Source organism: Aptenodytes patagonicus, chromosome 1 (genome assembly GCF_965638725.1).
Source record: "Aptenodytes patagonicus chromosome 1, bAptPat1.pri.cur, whole genome shotgun sequence".
NCBI classification, from domain to species: domain Eukaryota; kingdom Metazoa; phylum Chordata; class Aves; order Sphenisciformes; family Spheniscidae; genus Aptenodytes; species Aptenodytes patagonicus.
Genome location: NC_134949.1, coordinates 166,216,072 through 166,241,506, shown reverse-complemented (window position 1 = coordinate 166,241,506; position 25,435 = coordinate 166,216,072). Strand labels below are relative to the sequence as shown.

Here is a 25,435-nt window from a genome sequence, read left to right as displayed (position 1 = left end):
TTTCTGCTGACACCGATGGCAGCACAAGCCAGCCCTGCTAGCACACAGCGGTATTTTTCATGCCAGAGCGTGGAGATGGCACCGCACGTGGTTTTAATGTCACCACAACTACCACACATACGGCACCATAAAAACTACTAAAGCTGCAGAAATTCGCTGCTTTACTTAGAGGGTAGGAAATAGGCAGGTACTCGCAAATAATACTACTTCTGCTTGAGTTGTTTGGCTTGATTTTTTTGCATGTAGGATTCTGTGCACTGAAAGCTGCAGGAGCAGGGAAAGCCCAAGATCCTAACGGTTGAACAGGTAAAGCAATGTTGTCGTACCCCATTTAAAGCAAGCCACCCAAAGTGCTCCCACAACTGATTCCGAGTTTGGTAGTCCGAACTGAGCACAGCAACAAAAAAGGTCTTAATTGTCCTGATTGCCTTGTAGCCTTTGCTGTATTTTCACCTATGACTATAGTTTTTGCTTTTTCGGGTTTCTATCTGTCAGAAATGCAAAGGTGGTTTTCTTTTAGCTGTATGTTTCTGTTGGTTGTTTTTCTTTTTTAATTAAATTAGGCAGAACAGGTGGCATTACTAAGCCAAGCATTGGTCAGTAAGCTAACACCAGTGCTGGTAGCCTAAATCACTTTAATGAATCCCCCCCCCAAATATGTAAAAGCAAAGCGCCTCTGGGTAAACAGCCCACCGTCACTGAATCTTTGTAGGACTACGGCCAAAAGAAGAGGGCAGTTAATTATTTTGACCTAAATTTCTCAATTTCTTCTCTTCTTCCCAGTAATTCAAGATTACGCCAGGTTGTGGAAGTTAATCACCGTTCAAACCACTCTTTAAATGGACTTTGCTCATGTCAAAATTTCTTATGATTTCAAATTGGTGCTGGTGTAGCCATGGGTATTGATACTGCATGGGATGATTTTTTTTCCTACCAAGATGTCAGCTATTAAATGTATATGCTAATTATCTCAGTAATTTCAAAATTGGGTATCTTGAACACTGCTTTTTTAGTTGTGTAACTTACAAAGCACATCCCTGTCAGTGATTCCACATTTTATAAACAACTGAGGAAGACGTTTTAAGCTGTGTTCCAGTTCTTCTAAACTGCATTCCTCTTCCAGTTCAGTTGCATGCACGTTATTTCAATTTCTCTTGTTATTCTTTAGAAAAATAGTTTTTTAAAAAAAAAAAAATCTTTCTCCACAATTTTCCATTTCACAAGCCTAGGAAAGTTCTTGCTATGGGAAAAAGATATGTTTTCCTTGACCTCTGCTGCTGAAATGCTCACTACTAAAAACCAGAAAACAGCTTCCTAAGTTCAGTTTCTCACTACATCGTTCATTCTTGTGAAAGAAAACGTGGAGTTATAAAGTTGCCTGTTGCCATCAGCCAGTTGTGTGTTGTTTTAAATCATATTTGCTCTTCAGACCTCAAAATCTAAAAAAAAAAAAAAATTTCCTCTTTCTTATCTTATACCCATAATTATACTGGTTGGAATTTATAACAGAGAAATAACAACCAGGAAAAAACAGTAAAAATTTATTTGCTTAAGTAACAGTTTTACATTTTATATAGACAAAAATGGTACCAATTAATAACTTAGTAAGATACTATTAAATTCAAATAAGATTTTTCTCTTGTGCATGAACATTTTTTTCTTTTATTGTTCGTTTTTTCCTTTTTCTTTCCCTTTACCTCCTTTCCTCCCGCCTGTTCTTCACCGATCCCAGAGCAAATATTAACTGCATTTCTCTGTTAAAAGGAGTTTGTAAACTTGACCAGATATGGTGATGAATCTCATGTAGTTTTTATGATTCTGTGTATTAAATAATTTTTTGGGGGTGTATTTTTTGGGGGGGGAACGTATTGGTAAACAGGAAATGAAACCATTTCCACAGTTGTGAAATTTCAAGAGTAAAAGCATTCAAATATTTCACCATTCTTATAGCGCGAGGCTTCAAGTAATAATTGTGGTTACACTAAAAAATACTTAACTATAGTAATCGCTCGTAACATTTATGTAAATTTTATATTTGACTTGAATGGATTTTTCTTCTATATCTTTATGCAATTGCACAGTCTTAGATTTGTGTTCAAGTGCGGTGTAATTAAGAATGAAATCCTATTCTGATGCTGAGGTACAAATATTCAATATTATTAGAGTTCCTTCCAAGGGGAAAAGTACTGCCATCCTTGGTAAAGAAATCGTAGATTTTTTTTTTTTTTTTTTAAATTGGTGTGCTTTGCCTTTTTGAATGATAAGCAACTTTTTAACCATTATTGAAAAAGTTGACTGATAAAGACTGCTGTGATGGAAGCTAAGCTTTGCCTTGGGCTGAGTAGCACAAGAATCCCCCCCAGAAGTGCTCTGCCTGCGTATCGTTTCCCCAGCACGCCGGGATCTCAGAAGCAGTTGGGAAAGTGTGGTTTGGATAAGTGGGAGTGCAATGACCAGTGCTTATTGCTGTCAGGGGGACCTTTGTTAATCAGAGGTCACAAAATTTTGGGATGTGCTATCTTTGTTAAAGGAGCGTGGCAAAAAAAGTTTAGTAATGATTTGTCAAGTACTATTAATTGCCGCTGATTATATTTGCTGCTCTGTAGCTCCGGTTTCAAAGTTAATTTGGAAAGAAGGGAAAACCTCCACTAATTATTTTACATGGTAATGGACAATGTCAAGGAATTTCAATTGCTGCTCATCCAATTCCTCTTGATTTGTTTTCTTGTTGGATGCTTGCTGCCAGATTGCCAACAGGTCAGAGAGAAAAAAATCTGGGAAGGGAATGATAGCAGCATGGACTAAGTTTAAACAACAAATAAACAAACAAAAATCCCAGTATCTTCATAAGGGTTTTAGATAGTGAATGCATACTTAATTCGCTGTTCAGTGGTTTTGCACAAGCATAAACAGGATGAATGTTTGTAATTATTTTGCAGAAGGCTACAAGAGAGGGTAACTGGATTTCATGTGGCACCGTCTTGCATTGCCCCTTCTTACTTACAAGGCTCAACAGGGACACAAGTCTCAGCATAGTGGAAATTGCGAGGGATATTCACTGGTGTCTCCCCGAAGTTGAGAAAGGAGATATCAATAAAATCCAATTCTCACTTCACTTTTAACCAAATCTAAGATCCTTTTTGCTTAGGGCTCTCATTGTTTTGTTTTTTTTTCCCTTCAGCTCCAAGAGCCTTAAAAATGTTATGCATCGGAGCACCTGTGTTCTAAATATAATGGTCTTAATAATGTAATTGAGGGATTTTCACTTTTGTAGGCAAATCAGCAGGGTTGATATTGATCCATCTTTTTAGGGAGCCACAGTGCACCAGAAGGTGATACTGTAGAGGGCCCCGTAAACCCTCGGAGCCTTCTGTCTAATTTGGCAGAAAAACACAGAATGTCGGACAACAAAAGAACGATCTGATTCCGTAAGAAATCTTCATCCTTCCCACCCCCTTTTCACAAGATTAAAAAAAAAAAAAAAAAAGACTTAATTTTTTCAGCTGCATACAATGATTTGGTGCTCACTCTTGCATTGAAACAGTTGCTGTCAGAACAGGCAGGAAACAGTTTTCTTTTAATTGCTGAAATCATTCGGAAGTGCTTCATGCACGGCTTCTATACAGCAGATGCTGTGCATTAATTGGCCTGTGTAGGGCTGACCCAGGGTTCCTTGCAGCGGGCCCAATTTTAGGCAGAGGGTTTAAATAGCTTATTTCTTATTTTGTATAACCTGGTGTACATTATGAGCGCGCTTGCACGTGGGGTATTTCATGGTCTGCAGTTTCTAATGTCATGTGGGTTTCAAAACCTGTGTTTCTCTGGTAATGTACTAGCAGCAGGTAAGCTCTAAATACCATCCATCAGGAGCTAATTTTTTATCCAGATACTCCAATGACTGATGAACCTGTCTTTTGTATGAATGTTCAGCACAGGAGAAAGCCATATGCCCCTGGCACTGGTTCCTATGCATTCTTTACAGTTCATAGCAAAGAGATTAAGAAAAAAACCAAACCCTTACATTTACACGTCTTTCATTTATTTAGCAGTTAGCACTTTCTAAAATAGCTCTAATTTTTTTTTTTTTTTTTTAACTGCGAAAGGAGATTTAGGTCTCTGAAAGCAATCTGACTACCACTACTCGTTTTCTTTATCAGGAATATTACTGCACACCCTTAATAGGGAACCTTGTTTTGCTACTCCCCGTCTGTTCAAAACAGACCTTAGCCCATTAGAAGGTCCTCCCTTGTGTGGGAAGACCACAGCTGTTACTGTAAATCTCATCCAGTAACTGTATCACCCCCATTTTGTGGCTCTGAAGGATGAAATTGAGAAATGGAATACTGTGCAGTCATCCTTTACATCTCCAATTTTAGGCCTTTGCACATCATTTTCATGCTTTTATTCCAAATCAAACAACATTAGTGAGCAACACCACCCTGTGCTAAATGCCTAGCGTCTAAGACAGAGGACCTACGATCTTTGTTTTTGGAGGATTTAGGATTTGGAGGGAAGTTGGGGTTTTGTTGGTGGTGGTTTTCTTTATTTTTTTTTATTCCCCTCCCCCCCCCCCCCCCCCCCCCGATCTTTCCCAGTCCTCAGAATTTGTCGGAAGCAGAAATCCAGACGGTAGCGAGGTGCCTAAGATGGAGGATGCTCTGTTATGCCTCCACAGAGGAAGCGAGAGCTCAGCACGGTTAACAAACACAACTTTAAAAAGGTTTCTGTTTCTTTAAATCCTTCTGAATAAAGTGGTTCTAACTTCTTATGAAGGATATTGGGGGCTTTAATCAGAAATAAGAAGTGGTTTAAATCATTAGCACAACAAAGCAAACTATAAGCTTGAAGATAAAAGTCTCAGGGGAAAGAGTCCTCTGAAAATAAATGGGACTTGATAGATTTCCATATCATTTATAACTTCCCTTAATTACACTTGGAAGACTTGCCAGTAAAACTGGAAAATTGGCAGCCTATATCCATTATAGTAATTTTGCCGACCATGGCAAGCAGCTGGCTTTACTGGATTTTATTTCCCATCACTCACAATTAATCATCAGCTGGAGATGTCTGAAACTCCTCAAAACGTAGCAATACTGTGTGACATTCAGGCCTCCTTAAAATGCTAAAATCTGCTGAGTAAATGGGCCGAGTTCCCCTTCCAGCGAACTCATTTTGGTGCGAGGCAGGCTGCCGGTTAATGAGTGCCACTTCGATAATCGGATGCGAATGTGAACCCTGACCTCATGTCAAAGGAGAGGATGCAGCAAGCTGGATAAAAGATAGGGGATTCAGATCTGCAAACTTTACACCAATTAGGGAGCGGGGAAATACATCAGTGCTGATTGGGTTTATCAGAAAGACTTGTGGGGCTTGTGACCATTTTGTAAGCCTGACACTGAAGACGTCCTGTCACAATCATTAAGTCTTTATCAGATGACGCACAAGTCTGAGGAAAGTGTACCGTATTCACAAAGATCCCGTGGTAGCAATGCCCTCGGATCTGCGCTGTCTTTTTGTGTCTCTGAGTTTGAAGGAGACCTATCTGTAAGTGCAGTTAGTCTTTATGGTCCTCCTGTAGGAGCTGTGGAAGCAGCTCGGGGTTGCTGCTTCTCAAATTCTGCTTCCACCCCGTGCCGTGAGTCGCTTGGTCGGGAAATGACTGGAGACAGTTCCCTGTCCTGTGTGTAACCTTTTGGCCAGAGGAGGTAACAGCCACCATGCAGTCCCCAAGTTACTCAAACAGTGCTATTGACTGTTCCCAAATTCACGTCAGAATTGTTAGCAACATCGAGGTGTTAAGTACCCTCCTCTCCGATGATTTGTTTTGTCGTCTTTTTTTTCTTTTTCCTTTTCACTCTGTGGAGAACAAAACTGAACAGCTACTTTGAACTGCGCCATGCAGAAATAAACTACTAAAATGCAGACTGCTGGCCTTGACAGTTAATCACTCATTTATTTTGATACTCCAAGCAATGTAAGGGTAGATTTGTCTGCAGTGTAACTCTGTCAGAAAGATACCTGAGTTTAATTTCTTTTAAGAAGAGGAGCCCTTTTATTTTACTTGGTTCCAATCAATCAGATTTTTTTGTTTGATTTTATTTGCCTGTTTTGACAGATTTGGGTCATCACTGAGACCTCTCTAAATTGAAATGTAAAGATGGTGGTTTACATTGGTTTGCCATCCACTGAAAGAAATAAATTATACGATGAAAATGCAACATTAAAAATGGCCCTTATTTAAGGATAAATCCTTAAATAAGTTAGAAAGCAAGAACCTGTACACATCGCTGCGATTTTCATTTGCAGGCTAAATAACAGGCAAAAGGATATGTGCAATTATGGAATGAAAGAAATGGGACAATGCCCAAAAGACTGAAAAAGAGAAAAGAGAGATACGAGTGCCTAATTTTAAGATTTGTTGCTTTGCAACACAATGAGTGGAGCTGTAAAGGTTTAACATAAGAACAGTAATTAAACTTCCGTGCTTAAGTGACACTTTCACCAAGGTAATTTTCAACAAATTGCACATCATCAGAAGTCCTGACACAGCATTTTCACACGTGGTACGTGCTGCAAGTGCCTCCTTCCTTCCAAATTAGTAAGACTAGGTGTTAACTGGATACTATGTCAATGTATTTTGTGGGTTGGGTGGGTTATTTCTTTCCCAGACACCGCTTCCTTTGTCATCAACCCAAGCGTGTATTATATAAAATAGAAAACCTTTATTTTTGAGAAAGGGGCGAAACTGAGGAGAAATTCAGATTCATGGACATTTCCATCCCACAACCACTAATACTTCCTGGCATTTTAGGGCTGTACTTAAGATCTACAGAGACAATTCTGTACTTTGCCGGTAGGTGTATTTCCAGAACTCTGTTTAGATAATTGCTAACTGGTTCATTTGCACGCCCTGCAAATTGATGAAGCCATGTTACAGTTGAATCGCACTGGGGCTCAAACGAAGAGTTTCTTGTGCCCTTGAAATTAGGCCACTCAATTCAGATCTGCACTCCTTAGCATCTCAGTCTTCAGCAGCCTTTAGAGGCCCATGTTCTTGGCGCTCTGATGGCTGAGTTTAACCAGAGGGTGGCAAATTTGTTTCTGAAATACGCTATTAAAAAAAAAAAACCTCCAGCAAATATCCTTGCCTTTTTTTTTATTATTTTTTAAACAGAAGTAGATATTCATAGCTTCCTCTGAACCTCCGAAACGTCTGGAAAGTTCAGAGCAGATGGAAGAAAAGCTGAGCAGTGAGATAGGGAGGAGAAGAGGAGAAGAAGCAAGGAAGGAAAGAGCGAGCTGCTGGGACAAGGCTACAGGCAGAGCAGCAGGTGTGGAAGGAAGGAGACAAAAGACAGGGAAAGGGAATAGAGGAGAAATAACTGGGGGCAAAGAACAAGCCTTTGATACTATTCACCGAATTTGACACTGCTAATGACTTAAATGCTCGCCTGAAGCTCAGGATGGAATTTCTGCAGGTGAATTGTTGGGTGTTGGTTATTCTCTGTATCCGGTTAGTACACTATGTTCCCATAGCAAACGCTTTCCTTGTTTACCCCAAAAAGCCCATCGTATTGCTGTTGGCAGCCTGTTGGAAAAGGGTGTGTAAGCACCTTTCACATAACGTCTTTTCTTCTGTCTTGCTCAGAATCCATAGGCAGACATCAATGCTTTTCAGTCACTGCTAGCGCACGCTTTAGAAAAAAAGCTTTATTTAAATTTTCAGAATGTACTTCATGCAACGTGCATTTGATCTCTGACTTCACACCTGTCTGTTAGACAGTATGTTCCTCCAAAGTGGTACACGCTTGTCCTTAAATACGTATTATTCATTTTACATATAATTAGAGAAATATATTAGTGTGTGTATGTACGTATATAACAAACACATTCTGAGGGCACTGGCACATACAACAACGCATAAACCAGATCCTGCAGGTCTCAGATTACCCTCTTTAATGAAACTTTGACGTCAGAGTGAAAGCATCCCAAATTTGCTGGCATAACGAGTGAACGGCAGACTACATCTGCAAAAGAGCCTAATGAAAAGACTTGCAGCGGGCACTCGGAGCCAGGCATCGCAGAGGGGTGTACGTGCACAAGTCCTAAATATCTGGCACGTAGGGCCTGGCGCCCTTCCCTCACCAGCATAAATCGTCTTCATGGGATGACTGGCTGATCGCTGGGTCACACGAGGGATAAATTCTGAATCCCGTGTTTCTCCCCTCATGTATAGGCAGCCCCCCCCCCCCCCCCGACCGCTCTAAAGCCTGGAGCGGCTGTTTCCTCTGCGCGGTGTGGTCCAAGGCACTGGGGGGAGGATCTGACTGGGAGGCACAGGGAGCCCAGCAGAGCAGCCCAGTGGGTTACTGGTGACCTTGAGCTTGCGCGTGCCTGTTAGCAGAGCGCGAACAAGCAGAAAGAGGAAACTTGAATGTTTCCTTTTAAGAGCTATCAGCTGTGGTGAAAATGATGGGTTTGCCTCCGCGATGCCTCCCTTGCGGATGCGAGGTGGTGGTTGCTCGCAGGCGTGCTCCCTTCCGTCCGTCCAAAGTCATCAGCCGCCACCCGGATGCTGCCATGTGCAGAGGTGTGACTTGCTGCTCAGCGTTAGCCCGTTGGGTATTGCTGGAGCTTCCAGCCCGTGCTCCCCTAGACACGTGCCAAGAAACTTTTGACTTCTGAATCAGGATTAATATCTGCAGGATCTGCGCCAGGGAAGCAACGCAAAGGCTCCCCGGCCAAAACTGCAGAAATTAAATTTTGCTCTGGATTTAATTGATGTCGAACCGTGGTGGATGTGAAACGTGAACTGTAGAAGTTGGAGCTGACTGGATGGGATGGGAGAGGAGCCTTTCAGGTTTGTCTGGGGTGATAGTTTTAAGTAGGTGATTCCCTTTTCCCTATTTTGCTGCCAGTTTTGTCAAAAGGAACTGCGATTTGTCATTGTGGTTTGTGTCGTGACTGTGTAGGTGGCTGACTTGACTTGTGCCATGAAAGTCTTTATAGCATTTAATGAAATAATCCCTTTAGTTTCCAGAAGAATCATACACACTTAGAGCACTTCAAATCCTCTATCCTCATTTTGTACTGCTTTAATTTTACCAGGTTTCGGAAGGTCAAGAGATTTGTGTTATTGAAGCAATGAAAATGCAGAACAGTATGATTGCTGCTAAAACAGGCAAGGTAAGCTATCTTGGGTCACTTAAAATCATATGCAACTTGTCAAATAGGATAGAATTTAAAAAGGAAAAAAGGAGGATTCTGGTTGTTAAGGAATTAAGTCTGATTGTTGTAAGTCTTTTGAAGTGAGGTGTCTTTAACTTTTAACATTTGCATCTGCTGTGAATGCCGTTAAGTAGTTCTGAGTCTTAGATAGTACAGCAGGAAATAGTTTTACTGGCTTCAGAAATTCATATAACTCTTTTTCTCCTAAATGATTTGTTTTCTATGATGTTACAATGCCAACTTGAAAGGTGTCGCAGACCATTTCTCCAAATTCCATCTTTCCAGTGAGCAACTGAAGAAGAGAGATCTGTTTGCCAGTTAATTCATTAATGGCAAACAATTTGATGTTAAAAAACCACTCGGAACAAGGCATAGAAAGTACTTTTGCAGGAAGATGAGAAAAGCAATTTTTTTATTATTGTGACTGTTAAATATGAAGCCTAGATCTGTAAACGTGTTAAGCTTTGCAAGACTGTGCATTACGGTATCTTGCTTCTAAGGGGATCAACGTTGAACCCCCTGAGCTGGGACTCTCCTCCTGCAACGCAGGATGGACCAAAACCAGCGCCCTGAGCAGAGAACTGGTTATGCTTATATGACAAGGGCATGCCTTAAAGCCCATCTGGTCTTGGGACTGTCAGCCCCTAAATCAGGGCCTCAGAGCATCCCTGTGCCAGATTATAATTCGCAGCCCGAAACCATCACCTAGACGTGGGCCCCTGATCCATCCTTTTCAAAGGGAGAGCAGAGTCACTCTTGAGGAGTCACTGGTCAGAGTCCTTGCCAAAGGCCTGGATTATATATTCTCCTCTATCTCGTATTTCCTAGCATGTCCTAGCCCTTCTCTGTCTGGGGACAAGCCCCTCTGCGCTCCCTGAAGTGCTGCCATTCTGTTACTAAAAACAGCAAACCCAAACCCAATGCAGGATCCCTTAGCCCAGAGGGAGGCAGCAAGGAGCCTGACTCCCCAGGGCAGGGACGAGGTTAGCCACTGGCAAGATTCGCTGAGATCTCAAGATGGGTCTCTATGCCAAGGACTGTTTGTGTGTTTACAAGAAAGGCTTGTTTGGCACAGCGCTAAAATTGTCACTGAGGCTGGGGCCCGGGGCTTGCCTCTTCCAGTGCATCTAGTGCAAAACTGGGTCTTGAGGAAAAAAAATTGCCGAGAGAGGGAAAACGTACCTTCTCCTGTTGCTCTGATGTTGCCACTTTATTATTTTATTTCATGCATTAATTCCTATATAATTTATTTTCTCACTTGATTAATATTTCCCAGCATTTAGTTTTTCATCTTTGCTTCTTTTGTTTAACCCCTTATTGCTGCTCTTTGCATCCACTGTTTTTAACTAGTGAGTATTTGTAATTAAAATGCTGTTCCCTCTCCCACCCACCCCCTTTTATTTTTTACTTTAACCTTCCCTTCCCCCCCAAGGTGTGCTGTAACCCGTGGGCCTGTTCCTTAAAATCCTGCTTGTACTTCTCCCAGTAATAAGTATCTCCCACTCACCCTGTACAGATGCCATGTAAAACCCACGTTTGGCTTAATCCTTCAAAGTAGGGTTTGAATGGTGCACAGCCCATTCACTGGGCCCGATGTGCACCTTGCAACGTCCCCTCGGCGTCTCCGTTTTAATCATAAGCAAATTATTTGATGCTTTAGAATGTTAAGAATTTGAAAAAGCAAAAACGTTTTGGGCTGTGTCGAAATGAAGCTGCTAAACAGAATTCATCCCATTCTGCAGTGCAAAGTCATGGTCTGAGTGCTAAAATAACTTGGCCCCTCCACAGGAATGGGATGTTTGGCACTGGCTGTTAGTCCACGTTTTGATGCTTTGAAACCGTGTTTTGAAACTCAGTTCGTTTGTCCTCGGCTGGAAGACGTTCCCATTTTCATTCCCGGCTGAATTCCTTTTCTGCATCAAACGCCATCTTCCTGTTTGTAATTGTGAGAAAAGTGGCTTGTTTTTATCTACTTTGAGTTTACTCCAGCTGCAGGTGCTTTAAAAATGAGGGAAAGATGAAGAGGAACTGGCGTGCCTCCTGTCTCCTGTGGGACAGCTGCGCGTGGGTCAGAATGAGGAGCTGGCCCCGCTGCATGTCAAAAATCACTGGGGAGTTTGAAACACTAGTCAGCTGCAATGTTTGCTGAACCTTGGCTTTGTAGAAAAAGAAAAGAAAGAATATTTTTCACACTGCTTTCATCTCTTAAAAGATTGAGACTTGGGCATCGGGTAGGTTGCCTAGCTATTGATTTAGAAATAAAGCCCTTTTTCGTATGTCTCACGGTGTCTTGGCCCGTGTACGCTGTTCAGCTTCATGTCTGGGGCAACGCAGTGAATATGCCTGTGCTACAGAGCCAGAGAGATGCTTACAGCTCACGTGGCTTTAGACTGTCGAACTCGGACGTGGGCAATAGTCATAGTAGCCTGGTATTTTGGGTATGCTGCAGGTTTCCTTTAGGAGCCCAAGGTAACGTTTGGATGACTCAACTGAGCCAACTGCTGAACAAGGTTTTGACCAAGGATTTGGCATGTCAGTGTGAGCTCTGAATTAATACTGCAAGCAAACTCTATATACAGCTTCCAGTACTTTCTGGAGCTCCATGTGCTGAAAGGGAATTTGAACACTTCACAGCCTTTTATAGAGGAAATGAGGGACTAGTATAAGATGTTTGTGTTTTAAAATTCAGGAATCTGCATGTGAGTATATAATTCATCTACAGATGTAGTTGCATTTATTTGACAGTGATAGCCCTTTGCCAAGTTCAGCTATGTTAAAGGATGCAAAGTCAGATTTGAATCAATCTGTCTCGGCTGTCTGGAGATTGAGGGAAAACCCACTTCATGGCTGCAGTCCCAAAATTCAGTTAAAATCTGTAATGCAAGAGATAGATACTGGAATATTTCATTGAAACGTCCAAGCATGAGTGTTGAAGAGTCAGCCTGTCGTCTGAAAGATTTAAAAATTTAGCAGTAAATGAACAGTGGTGCGAACAGGTGGAAGAAAGGTGCTTTTTAATTTTTCGAAGTGCCATCTCGATCTGACGTTCAGATCTTCAAGCACCCAAGTCGTAAGAAAAACAGCAAGTGGTAGGTGCCTAAATACCTCGATGGAGTTGGACACGACTTGGTCAGGCACTGGAGCAGGCTGTCCACAGGTTGTGGAGTCTCCGTCCTCAGAGATACTCAAAACTCAGCTGGACTCTGAGCGTTGGAGGTCGAGGCCCTTCCACCATACACGCGCCTGCGATCCCCGTGGTGGTCACCGTGTTGTACAGTGGCCTTTTACCCCGTGCGTGCAGATGTGATACTCTGTATAAGCAATGACAACCTGGCCATTTCTTTAACCGTGCTATTGAGGAAGATTTGCAATTATTTCTGTTTCTGTACTGTAGGTGAAAGCTGTGCACTGCAAAGCTGGTGATACCGTTGGAGAAGGAGATCTGCTGGTGGAACTGGAATGAAAGGTTGCCTCCACACTGTTGAATTAGCTAAGCCTTTATTATTTCCATCCATAAAGTAAAATTAAGGCAATTCAACACAGAAGATGGACAGTCCTATGTGCAAGATTTTATACAGTCATATTTATTGTATCAGTGGTTAAGACAGCAAACACAGATGTTAAACCTTGGCAACAGATCCCAGATTTTTACTTCCAGAAATACTTGTACATAACCTTTGTAATTCTTTGATTTTTCAGGATCAAATAAAATCAATAAAATATCATTTCTGCTTTAAAACAGGAAAAGCCTCTTTTTTTAAAAAAAGAAAACAAAAGCCCAAATCCGATTCATCTTCTCCATGGCAATATCACTGGTTTGAGGCCCCAGCCAAATTGTACAGAATGGTTGGTAAGAGTGAAAAATTAACCACTGAGCGGTTAACCGAGCAGTTCTCCTACGCGCTGAACAAGTACTGCTGATGGCTTAAATTCTGATCAGATTTATTGTAATATTTCGAAGCCTTTGTATAGACTAGATTTAAATTACAGGTTAGATGTTTGATTTTGCTAGTGCAAATAGTGTATTTTCATTTACAGTTGTAAGGGAATTTTCTTCTTTTATTCAGACTTCATACTCGAGTTTCCCCCCCCTTTATCTTCTTTCAATTGATTACTGGATGCAAGTCCTTACAGAAGGAGCTGGCACTGTCCTTGAAGCCCCTTAGCTGCCCCAGGGTACTGCTAGAGGCACTTGCTGTCCCTCAGGCCAAGCCCCCTCCTGAACTCTCACAGGAAAGGGAGACCCAAGTGTCTGATCTTGTGTTGTGCAGAGGCTCTTACTAAAGACTGTGTGAAGAACTAGGACCGGTCATAACACGTAACTATATCCTGCTGGAAGAGCTGCGTATCCAGCGTGAAAAACCAGAGAGGGCCTGGAGAGGAGGAAGATTTAAGTGACTTGAACAGAAGTGAGAGGGCTGGTGACTTGGTCAGAACAGGTAAGAGGATGTATTTTTTTTTTTTTCCCCCCCTCCTCACTCAGGAACTCCATGCCACAGCCACAGGATGGTGAAGATACCAGAAGTTTACTGGGTTCAAAATGTTAGTGTGTGGTTAACAGAGGCTCTTTCTTCCATTGATTGATCTAGCTCAGTAAGTCAGCAGCTGCAGCTCACTAGGTACAGTGATACCTCCGCAGTCCCCGCACGCTGTAAGTATCATCTCTGTCCCTGTGCTCTTGCCTAGGCCTCCGCTGCTGGGCCAGGACACTGGGCTACTCCTGCCTTTGGTCTCACCTCCTACAGCTGTTTTTTCTTACATACCTCTAAGTCACTGTTCCTGCCGTGCCTTGATTACTGCCCCAGAGAGGAGGCGGCTTGCTCTCGTTTTCTTGCCTAGGATGTGCAGAGTCATGCTACTTCCCAGAAAAACCCCTCTGGCCAGAGGCACCTGGGCCCGTTACCGGAAGGGGAAGGACGAAAACAGTCTGTGACGAGGCCGGTGACTCATGTTCAACCAGAAAGGCTCATGATTCTGCTTGAAACTTCTGATCAAAGAGGCGTTTTTCATGTTATTGAGATGCTGCCAACTACATCATACGGCCAAGGGGCAATAATGTAGTACAGGGACCTGCCTTGTTAATTAGTTTACAAAACCCATCAAGATGAGTAAGGAGAGTGTTTGGGTAGTACCTGCCCTCCAGGAAAGTTAATGCTTTTGGAGTTGGAGAAACTGAGGAGACACCCTGCAGATCTTCCTACAACTCTCCTTAATGCCATCTTGCCCCTTCCAAAAGGAGCACAGTTCAGCTTCTGCAGGTTGTCCTAAATTTAAAAAAAAAAAAAAAAAAAAAGTATGGTAGAGAGACACAACATGACTATTCTACTTTAACATTACTTAATTTGCCTACTGCAGCAACACAAGCTTTCTGTCTGTTTTTCTAAATGAGATGCAGCAGTATCTGTTCCTGATAAAGTTTAGGTTGATTCCTTACCCTGGATCCCTGGGCTGATTCCCTACCCCAGATCTCCTCCGGCCATCACAGGGCTACTGCCAGTGAAGCAAAAGTACAACATTGTTCTTAATGGTATCCTTAGTATGTTTAATCGTACTTTGGCTCACTGCACGGCAGACATTCCCTGCTCACATCCCTTTGGCAGCTTTGTATCCCGTACAATCTATATGTACCAAACACCGCAGTTGAAGGAAAATATAAGGCACAGTAGTGTAACAACAGAAAGCCACGATTTTCCCAGATTGTACAGAAACCAGCGCAGTTGGTTGGGTCAGGGGGACAATAGTCTTCCTTCCATCTCCCCCCCCCCCCCTTAAATGTTGCAATAATCACAATGCAGGTCCTTTGGATATTTTTTATAATGTATATAAAATCTTCCCCCTAATAGGAAATTCAGTTTGCATATGGTTGCAAGTTCTGCATTAAAGTGCTTGGCTAAAAGTCACCTTCATAGTAAGTGCTCACAACAGCTGCATCTGCTGTAGCGTGGTGGGCAGCTGAAATCAGGTTTGCTTTTCCTGGTCCCCAACACCCCCTCCCACCCCCCCCCAAATCCCACAGTCACTCAGTGTGCTGAAGTGGTACCTAAAATGCTTAGAATGTTAAATTAAAAATATTATTTTAAATGTAATACTCCTATACTCTTTTAGTATTTCTTCACAGTACCTTATAAAACTAAACATGTTTTAAAAAACACTCTTTTCCAGTTCAGGACAACACTGCAACACAGAGTGAGAATAGTCTTTAAATTGTCTCTATTTCTCCAGCAATTTAATATTTGTCTTGAAGCGCATGGTATCTATACGGTCATCTCTCCCTGTTAACATTCAGTAACCTACTAAACACCATTACAAGTCAGTATTAAACGCGAGTTGTGCTTTACTTTGTTTGCGGACATGATTTTTTTTTAATCACTTTTAGCTATTAGTGCAATAGTATCATCATTATTCCACCCACCTCAGAGAACTACACAAGAAAATTTGTCAGTTCAGGTAAAAAAATTAGTCTGTTCCTCTGCCTTTCACTGACCTCAGTCCTGCACTGAGGCAACGGGGGGGGGGGGAAGAGAGAGAAAATAACTAGACCCCAAAACAGATGTGCACAGATGATACAGTTATTTTACGCCTCATGCAAACCCAGTTACTCGCAGCAGGTTAGCGGGGGCGAGGAGGACGCTGACTAGCCGGGGACAAGTCCCCATCTCTGGGCCTACAAGACTTCAACACTAGCGCCAAGGCTCCCGGGTTGGGAAGGTTACAAGAGATCCTGTGTTTTAATAGAAAGGTATTACAGCTTTCCTGGAAAGGTTACCGATCGACACGTGCTTAGTACTACGTCTTCGGCCGGGCTGCGTTATCTCCCTTTTCTAATCCCGGCTTTCGCGTAGGATGTAGGAGAGGCCGTGTTTCCCCGAGGAGTCGTAACTGTCATGGTAGGGGAGGCCGACCCACTCGGGCGGGTACGTCGTCGTGCTGTACACGAAGCACTCCACGATGCCCTCGGCAGCTGCCCGCGCCTCGCCCGCGTCGCCCTTCCCTTCCCACTCCACCACCTCGATTCTCATCAGGGTACGCTGGTACATGTCTGGGCAGCCTTCAAACTCATCCAGGAACTGCAGCATCTGGTCGTCAACCGAGTAAATCTCCCCAGCAACGTGGTGTCCTGTTCCCGGGATGTTCAGCATGTAAGGAATGTTGTATTTTCCTGCAATCACCAGCGGGTACTTCTCCACCGTGCGGCCCCTTCCTTGGAATTTCGCTAGCCCCTTGGCCGTGTTGATCATGTGCTTGTAGTTGGGCTGGCCCTTCTTAAGCGTGCCGTAGACGAAGACACGAGCCATCGTACCTGCAAGAACAGCTGAAAGACAAAGGTGTACGTTACCCACGTGGCTGCTTTGCCCAACGCTCTGGAGAACCGCACCCACGCGGTTCTCCAGACACATCGTACAAGACGCATTGTACATGCAAAATTCTTCAGGCGCATGCAAAAGTGGTCTCGTAGTCCTACACCTCGTTTAAATAGCATACTAAATTCAAATAGCTCTTTAAACTTTTCAGTCAAAAACTGTAACAGTGAAAAACTGACACCAGGAGAAAGTCACCCTTGCAGTTCTTTGCTGTAATCAAATTGCATCCCATGGTTTCTCCAAGGAATCCACAACATCAGCCAATGCATCCCTGAGCCTTGGGAAAAGCAGTAAGCCTTTCTTCATTTTTTTTTTTTTTTTTTCCTTCTCTCACCATTATGGGAGCCATCCCAGCGGTGGAAACAAGCTCCACGTAGCACATCCTTTATGGGGGGCGGGGGGAACCCCTGAAACAAATCATGGTTCAGTTCAGCTAAGCAGACATCTTCCTGTGCTGTGCCACTGCATTTAGGGTTTAATTAGCCCAGGTCAAACCTGGTTATTAAAACATGCAGGAGTGAAGCCACAGTTAGTTTGTTTTCCCTTGTTGGGGTGCGGTGGTGTTTTTTAAAGCCTGAACTGCTGGACTTGGTCACACACTACCTGGGAAACCCGGCATTGCTGGCTGCGGGTGCGGTCCAACACACCTTGGGGGGAAGCGCCTGCTTCCCTCCCTCTTCTGCTCAGGTTCCCCTTTCACCACAGCAGCACTCAGTATTTGAGAAACAACGTTTTATTCAGTGACAGAAGAGCTTGGTTGCAGTTTGGAAGTTCGGGTGTCTTCTTGTTCTGTGGTAAAATAACGCACAGGGGCGTTAATAATTATCCAAAAGCAAATTAACGCAAACGTCTGGTCCTGTTGTGCTGCAGGTGCACATATTAGATGATAGTATTTTTTCAAATGGTAACACCAGCTTGGCCACAGTCTTAATACAAAAAAGGGAAAAGAAAAGCAAGCAGCACAATGCCCGTGCTGCAAGCACCTTCACCCCTCCTGTCCGAGGGAGCTGTACAAATGTTATTTCCATTTATTTACTTTGGGGGTGGGTGGGGGAACACAGTATTTCAGCGCTAACAAAACTGGAAGCTAGAACTGCTGGCAGAAAGGCCAGGTAACGCCGTGCTCCTGTCTTCCCCAGATACCCAAAAGCGCGAAGCCACCTCTGCCTGAAGTAGCCGATTTGCAGATGTGCTAGCCCTCTCTTGAAAACAGACCCTGAACGATGTTGTTCAACATTTATCTGTGAGCATAAAACACTCAAAATTGGTTTAAGTGGGATAAAAGACTGGCTTTACTGAAAGGTGTGTGTGGGGGGGAAGGTACCTTCATAGTTCCTGGGTTATTTTTCATGCTGTGACCCGTTCATCCCCCATCATTTCTGTCGGGCAGAAGCAGTTCTGCAGTGTTTGATGGTTTCCCACGTTTTGCCCTCGGTCACTGACTGGGCAGAACCTGCCTCTCCGTCACCCAACACGGCCATCTGGCAGCTACTCGCCAGGCACCCAGCATCAGAGGAGCACGTGCAGCTCCTTTTGGAAGGAGGGTCATTAAACAATGTATTTCAAGTTTGAAAAAATCTTTAAAAGCAGACGGGAAGTAGAAACTTAATGTATTTTCTGCTATTTGCTCTTATTTTAGTAGACTTAGATCAGGTCAGTTATCCAAAGGGGTACGTTGCTGGCCAAGAGGAGTGTCATTTAAAATAATCAGCAGCAAAGCACTTTCCCCCTTGGTGAAGTAAACAGGTTTTCTCTGTAACAGAACACAGTTTTCTAACTAAAAATGGTCTGTGCCTTTATTTACTGGCAAACAGCTTTCACTTATGGAAAAAAAGACAGCACTGATTTTTTTTCCCCCCTGTATTTTATCAGATATTCTTCAGCATAATTTATCCTTCATGACATAAACGAGTTTTTTTTGGATGCAGCTCATTCCCTCACAATAAAAAGAGCATTAATATTCAGTCGGTCTGACTCCCTTTTATAAGAAAAATCATTACCTTTCAGACTGTGTTTTGAATAACAAACACAGATCCTTCAGGAAGAAACTTGTCGCAGTGGGGATTGAGAAAGGATCAGAGTTAAGCACTGAAACATGCAATTAATTCCCATTAGGGGATTAGGGCACTCGTGTTCACTTTGAATCAGAAAAATGAATTGTGAATTAAATTGTTCACAACCAAGAGGTTACTTGTCAGAGTTAATAAGTTAAAAAATAAAAAGGGAAACCTAACACCCACATAAAAAGCTCAGTAGTGAGTGGTGCATCTGTAAGAAAAAGATACGCTCCATTTCCATTAAACAAAAGCTCCATCCCTACTGTACAGCTGGAGATAAGCTTCCAAAAAGTTTGCAGGGAAGAGTACTACCCCTCCTGAAACTGGGGAAAACAAAGTATGCGTTTCTGACGGCGCAGCAGCCGGCTATTCGGAAATGTTACCGATTTAAAGCAACACATCCATCATCCTAGTGCAGGGCCCACAAAATTCAACAACCACCACCACCACCCTTGCTAACCCAGGTGTGGATAAGTGTTTCCAATTTAGCATTCGAGTAGATGGATTCAGCAGGCAGTACAAATGGAGAGGGAGTGGGAATACAAAGTTTCAGCCACAGTTTGTGTAGAGCCGTGAGGTTGATGTACTGGTAGAGCTGTGGCTTCGCGAGCAGGCGGCTGCTGAGCTCCCCATCACACCGCTGCGCTCCGCAGCGTCCCTGTTGCTCACGCGGGATGGGCTGGGCGCAATGACTTCTCCTTCTATTAAAAAACCCAAACAAACCCAAAGCCAAGCCCAGACAACCCCGGCTGAGGAGTGATTGAAATAAACTTGGTAAAAACATTTCCTGAACGTCCCTCCATAGAAATAAGACTTGTACAATTTTCTGTGCAATAAATCTGGTCTCCTGTGCGCCCTGTGTTGCGTTGCAGAAAAGCTGTTAGATGTATTAGCATCATTTCTAGCACCCACATACCGTGGGCTTTCAAAACATTTTTAGCCACCTTGTGGCAGGAGAGTAAAGAGCAGAATTTTATTTGAGGGTCATTTCACAGACTTCCACTAAGCAGCTGAAAAGAGTTATAGACAGCATCCCTTCGCTCAATCACCAACAAGAAGTTGCCTTTCTCACTTAATCCAGTTTGACACTTCTCACCTACACTAAACCACCTAAGAAGACAAGAAAACCCACCAAAAACCAAACAACCCCCCCCCCCCGACTCTATACTGAGTATTAGCTGCCAGAACAAAACAAACCCATTCAGAAGGTACTTTCATGAAATATTCATGCCAGAATCATTAAAATTTAATGCATGGGGAAATGCGAGTGAAATCTGTATGTCATCTCGTCAAACCATTTCTTTTAGCTATGAGAGATGACCTGCCGAACCGCTCGCAGAATCAATTACTAGTTGCTTTGTTACGTGAGATGCAAAGATCAGAAAATAAAGTGACTATTTCAGGATCACGCAGGTAGAAGATGCTGCTGGGGGAAAATAAAAGCAGCTCGTAACCGGCGCCGGCCAGCAGCCTGGGTTGCCGCTCGGCGTTAGCGGTGGTAGGGCTGCATCACCGTATCCATGTCTGCCCTCGCCTACCGGCGGCGTTTCGGGTCAGGGCTTTAGTTTTCCCTCTTGGGGCCCAACAGCTCCAGCGCGGTGAGAGAAGGATGGGCGGCCACGGGGCCAGTTGCTGGCTCAGCCAACGCGCGCTCGCAGATGAAGCTGAACTGCCGCAACCAGGCGCTTTGCTCCCAGGTTGTGCCCCAAACAAGACCTCCCTTCCCAAGCAGCAGCAGCTTCGACAATAAACATCCTTTTACCACGATTCAGACAATTACTGGATCCTAGCAGCTTCTTTTGAAAATAAAATAAGAAACAGCACGTGCGCTATGCCGGCTCCGGGGCTCTTTGCAATCACGGTAGCAGGAGTTTTGGTTTTATTTTGTTGAAACTTTCTCTCCCAACTCAGAAAGTATCCATTTCTCTCCCTCCATACAGTAACATTATTTTCCCTTGAGAAAAATTCTCCATGTTGGCTCGGTGACCAGATATAGTTACACATTAATTCTTCAGAAGTTTCTTAAAACTGTAGGAAACAGGTGAAAAAACAAAATGCCTTGAACTTTAAACTTGAGCCCATTCTGTTTGAATGAAGCGAGTTTTAAGGTCACTCTTTACTCAATGCTAACTTTCAAGAAGGACTAACATGCCAGAGAGGACTCCTGGGACTGCATCCTGTTGGTCCTTTGATGCTTTCATTTTGTTGCTTGCTATTTTCTTTATAGCACAGACAAGGGCTTCCTGCCTGGGCCGACCCCTTTCCAACCTTGCTGAATACCTCGGAAAAAGTTTATGGCAAGACACCTTTCTTATATTAACCACAGAGGCACCAGCGAAACGATGGCTCCTTTGAAATCAAGAGGTTACGGTCTCCTCGCAGCAGTCGTCCGCTCAGAAACAGCGAGCTGCTGGTTTGTGAAAACAAACAAGAGTATTAGAGTAACCAGTGCCACGCTGGACGCTACCGGGCACTACCTGAAACGCCACTTAACCTACTTTGCAGATAGTTTTAATTTCACCCTTGGATAGTTTACATCCCCAAACCAACAAACATGCCTGCGCTCAAGCTGGAGTGTCTCGGAGGTATTTATCACCAGGAGGCCAAGCAAGGATGCTTTCCCTTCGGACAAGCATCAATCACAGCGCTGCTCACGTGCCTCGCACCCATTCGGCATCACAGCAAACATTTGCCTTTTGTCTGTTTGAAACCGTTTCAAATCACTTTCAACTCTACTGCATAGAGAAACTTTGTTAGGTTAATTTTTACTACTACCAGAAAGAGTTTCATTCCCAAAGTGACTGTTAGGAGCAGCTACAGAGGCCTCCTAGTGACAATCAGATAAAACCACCACATGCAAAAAAGATGCTGGGGATGCGATGCAGAAACATGCTGGACACACCGTTAGACTGATAAACAGACTAAATTTCTAGACAGTGCAGAGACAGGAGAGGACTGCCAGCACAGTAGGAGGACGAGAAAAGGAGGATGTAGAAAATGGAAGGTCAATGGATGTGGACAAATTGAGTTGGGGCAGGGGGAGGGAGGGGAAGTTGTACCCCCAAGAGAATATTATGTCAGTATTATTATATTGACATTATATTATATATGGTTGAGTCCCCATCCCTGGAAGTATTTAAAAGACGTGTAGATGTGGCGCTTAGGGACATGGTTTAGTGGGCATGGTGGTGTTGGGTTGACGGTTGGACTCGATGATCTTAGAGGTCTTTTCCAACCTTAATGATTCTATGATTCTATTCTATGACTGTTTTGTCCTAATATTAAGTAATAATAGTAAGTATTATTGTATGAGCCTCAGACAGAATATTGTATCAAGTTTTTGCTGCCACAATTCAGAAACTTGTGGACTACAAAAGTAGTTAGAAAGAGCTCAGGGCAGAGCACTGAGTCCAGGACTGTTTTTCTGGGGCACAGACCGAACAAGCAGGAGCTTAAACAGGAGCTGACAAGTTGGGGCATAATCACCTACAAATACGGGTAAAGGTTTTATAGAAGAGACAATTGGTTCTCCACATACGTGAACACACAGCCGGCCAAAATTTCTGCACAGAATAATTAACATGGATAGGAAGAGCTTTCTAATCGTAAGAACAGACAGGGCATAAGAACAACCATCATAAGTCACCATAAAAAGGCTTGAGAGCCCAGTGTCCCCTGTATGAGGATGGTCAACAGCAGATACCTCAGCAAGGGCGCAAGAACAGGGCAAGGCGACAGCGACGCGTCTCCAGACTCGGGTCCAGACCCTTCCTAAGCCAGAGGCGACGAGCGCCGTGGTGCACACAGGCCTTTTCCTCCTGTGAGCTTGCACGACCGCTTTTGCGAACGGTCGGCACCGGCAGCAGCCCGCAGCAGGCAGCCCCACGCCTCGACTCCACGCAGGTGCACGAGATGCACGAGATGCAAATTGCTTTGGGGTTTTTTCCCCTGCCACCTGCTTGCTTCGTTTGACGGCTCTTCCTCTCAGTCAGGGGTGTCTGTGCACCTCCTCCGTGCCACCAGATACTTCTTCAGCTCTTGCTCTCTTCTAGGCTGACAAGTCCACGTGTATTTAACAGAATGGAAAACCCTCCTTACCTGCGATCACCTTTGCCACCTCTTCCTCTAACTTTTCTGGTTCTCCTATAGCGTTTTGAGATAGGAAAACCAGAACTGAAATATTTGAGAATGGATAAAATCATGGATTTATACAGAGATATAAATCACGTCTTCTCTTTTGTTCACACTCCCTCCCCTCCAAAGCCTTTTTGACTGCTATTGAGCAACAGACTGATGTTTTGGAAGAACACAACGATACCTCAAGCATCTTATTCTCGAGTGGCAACTGGGGTGTGAACTGAAAAATCGAAGTGTGTTGAAGCCTTGAAAACTAGAACTCTTGAAAAAGTAAGTATTTGTCCAAACTATCGTGGAAGCTATAGTTAATCTCGCTTTAGGGAAAGGCAGCAGACTAGATGGCTTCTCAAAATCCCCCTCAGCATGGTGGGTCCTTATCATGCTGTTTCAAGTACACGACAATTAATTTAAACGATGTACATAGAAATGTCTCATCTTTGTACCTTTAGTACAGATGCTTAAACTGTTATATCTACACAAAAGGAAAAAAACAAAACAAAACCAAAAATGGAGCACGAACTTTAAATGCCAGATCGCCGTTACAGGAAAAAAGCAGAAAACAACTTTTGATAGGGCAGCCCTGCTATGCCAGCCCGGCTGCCGGTACCGTTTTGGACACTACCGTGAATTTGAAGTGGTTTCCGTCATTGACATGCAGAGCATAGCCCAGGGTTTCAAACCGCCGACATCCTGAAACTCAGGACACAGCCTGCAGCTTGGACGGGTTCCCCGCGAGGTCAGCACACTGATTTACATGCCAATACCCAGAGCGGTCAGTTCACTGTTTTGGACCGAGAAGAGCATCCCGGCCTGCGAAACACGGCAAACACTTTGAGTACCTAGGCATGGGAACATATTTTTCTGCGCTGAAAAGATGGTGAGAGAGAGAAGGCGAAGAGAGAAAAGATGGGGTCTGTGCGAGATCGTGAGGTGCCTTTCCACAAGGGAAACGGGGGAACGGCTGCACAACGATGCTCTGTCGGGAGGGGAGAGGTGCCCAGGTCATGGCACAGCACTGGCCCCTCGTCCCTCGGGCGTGCGACTGAGCCTGGAAAGGAGATGTTAAATAAAAGCCCATCGTCCAGCAACAGGAGCCTCCCGCCAGCAGGAGCCTGTGGCTCCGGAGGCCATCTTACGCCTTTGCTCCGGCCGGCGCGGAGGTGCCACAGCGCGGGGGCTGCTGGCGAGACGCGCTCTGCCCAGGGGAGACCCGGCAGCCCCGCGAGCGCCTCTCAGGCCTCGCCGCGCAGCCAGCCGGGGAAGACGGCAGCTGGACATCCCGATTGAATAGCGGGAGGCCACTGTGGACAGCGGCTCCAGAGGCAGGACAGGACGGCTCACCGGGATGAGCCGAGGTGCCAGAGCCTCGCAGCACCGTGCAGAGGGGTCGCTGCAACACGATGCTCCTCAAACCTCGCTAAAAACTCAAGTGAAAGCATGACGGTTGGACTCGATGATCTTAGAGGTCTTTTCCAACCTTAACGATTCTATGTTCAGGGAACAAAATCTGCTCTGCTAAATGAGCCAAACAGAAAATCCAGGTATAAATCTGGGAACAGTGTCACATAACACTGCACTATTTTTCCTCCAGAAACCACCTACCCACCCCACTGTGGACCTGCTACTGAAACACAACCTTTGACCAACATGGCAGAAATGAAGCATTGGAAAACCCCAACAGACTTGTTTTTTTCAGCCTGTGATTCCTTGGGGAGCTACAGGCTGCTTTTAAGGGCCAAAGAAAGGTAATTTATACACATTTACAGCATCCACATATACACACAAGGATTTTCTACACAGAGCCATGCTTTGCTTGTAAAGTGTTAGTGGCCCACAGAAAAGGGGAGAGGAAGATTAAAACCAGCTGTACTGGAGGAACCACCAGATTTAAACACAAACAATATTTTAAATATTCAGCCAGGAAGGGTACAGACGGTGTGGAGTAACGGCCAACACGTTCGCTCGGAAGCGGGGTCATACAAATTTTGTGAGGCTCGGAAGGAGCAGTGGATAATAAGGTATATCTGTACTCATAGAAGATATACTAACATGAATGCTTTTTTATTTATACGTATGCCACTAGGTAGCAGTGGAAGAAGAAGAGGCCCTTCTTGACATTTGGAGGACTACAGCTGCGGTTACTAAGGGTGCACAAAAGGAAAAGTGGAGTATTCTTATTATAATAAAGGAGAATTGTAGAATCACTGGTTTGCGGCTACAGCTCTGAAGCAAGTCAAACTGCTGGTCTGGAGACAGCCATTGGACAAACAATGGAAAATGTGAAAAGATGAAAAAATTTCACCAGGTCTTCTTTCTGTGATACATAAAGCAGAAGGAAAATATTTCTATTTAATTTATTCAGGTCAAATTTTTAAAGCTAAGAAACTGATTATGATTTTTTTTTTGGGTGGGGTGGGTTTTTTTTGCCTTTTTTGTTTGTTTTTGGGGTGGGTTTTTTTGGGGGGTGGTGTTTGGTTTTTTTTTTTTAAAAGAAGGGAGGCTTGTACCATCCTTTCAGTCTATGAACCAAATTTGTGGAAAAGCATAATATTTAACATGACATACTGGTAACAAAACAAATCAGCTCAACAGGCTGCCCAGAGAAGTGGTTGAGTCCCCATCCCTGGAGGTATTTAAAAGACACGTAGACGT

At 43.9% G+C, this 25,435-nt stretch overlaps 2 protein-coding genes across 5 annotated transcripts in view; one reads left to right on the top strand and one right to left on the bottom strand.

Annotated features, from left to right (window-relative positions):
- PCCA (propionyl-CoA carboxylase subunit alpha) overlaps window positions 1-12,967 on the top strand; it is a 303,202-nt gene extending 290,235 nt beyond the window's left edge. For all 3 annotated transcript variants that reach the window (XM_076361576.1, XM_076361600.1, XM_076361591.1), the window contains 2 exons: window positions 9,109-9,186; window positions 12,623-12,967. In XM_076361576.1, the coding sequence (XP_076217691.1) occupies window positions 9,109-9,186; window positions 12,623-12,691 (147 nt within the window). In that variant the 3' untranslated portion in view covers window positions 12,692-12,967. The remainder of the gene's footprint in view (window positions 1-9,108; window positions 9,187-12,622) is intronic.
- Window positions 12,968-15,415: 2,448 nt separating this feature from the next.
- Window positions 15,416-25,435, bottom strand: part of GGACT (gamma-glutamylamine cyclotransferase) — a 30,776-nt gene continuing 20,756 nt past the window's right edge. The window contains exons 1-2 of one of the 2 annotated variants that reach the window (XM_076361555.1): window positions 17,193-17,382; window positions 15,416-16,540 (exon numbers count right to left, since the gene is read on the bottom strand). In XM_076361555.1, the coding sequence (XP_076217670.1) occupies window positions 16,050-16,540; window positions 17,193-17,208 (507 nt within the window). In that variant the 5' untranslated portion in view covers window positions 17,209-17,382 and the 3' untranslated portion in view covers window positions 15,416-16,049. Of the gene's footprint in view, window positions 16,541-17,192; window positions 17,383-25,435 lie in introns of those variants that run through there. The other variant, XM_076361562.1, reaches the window with a different exon arrangement.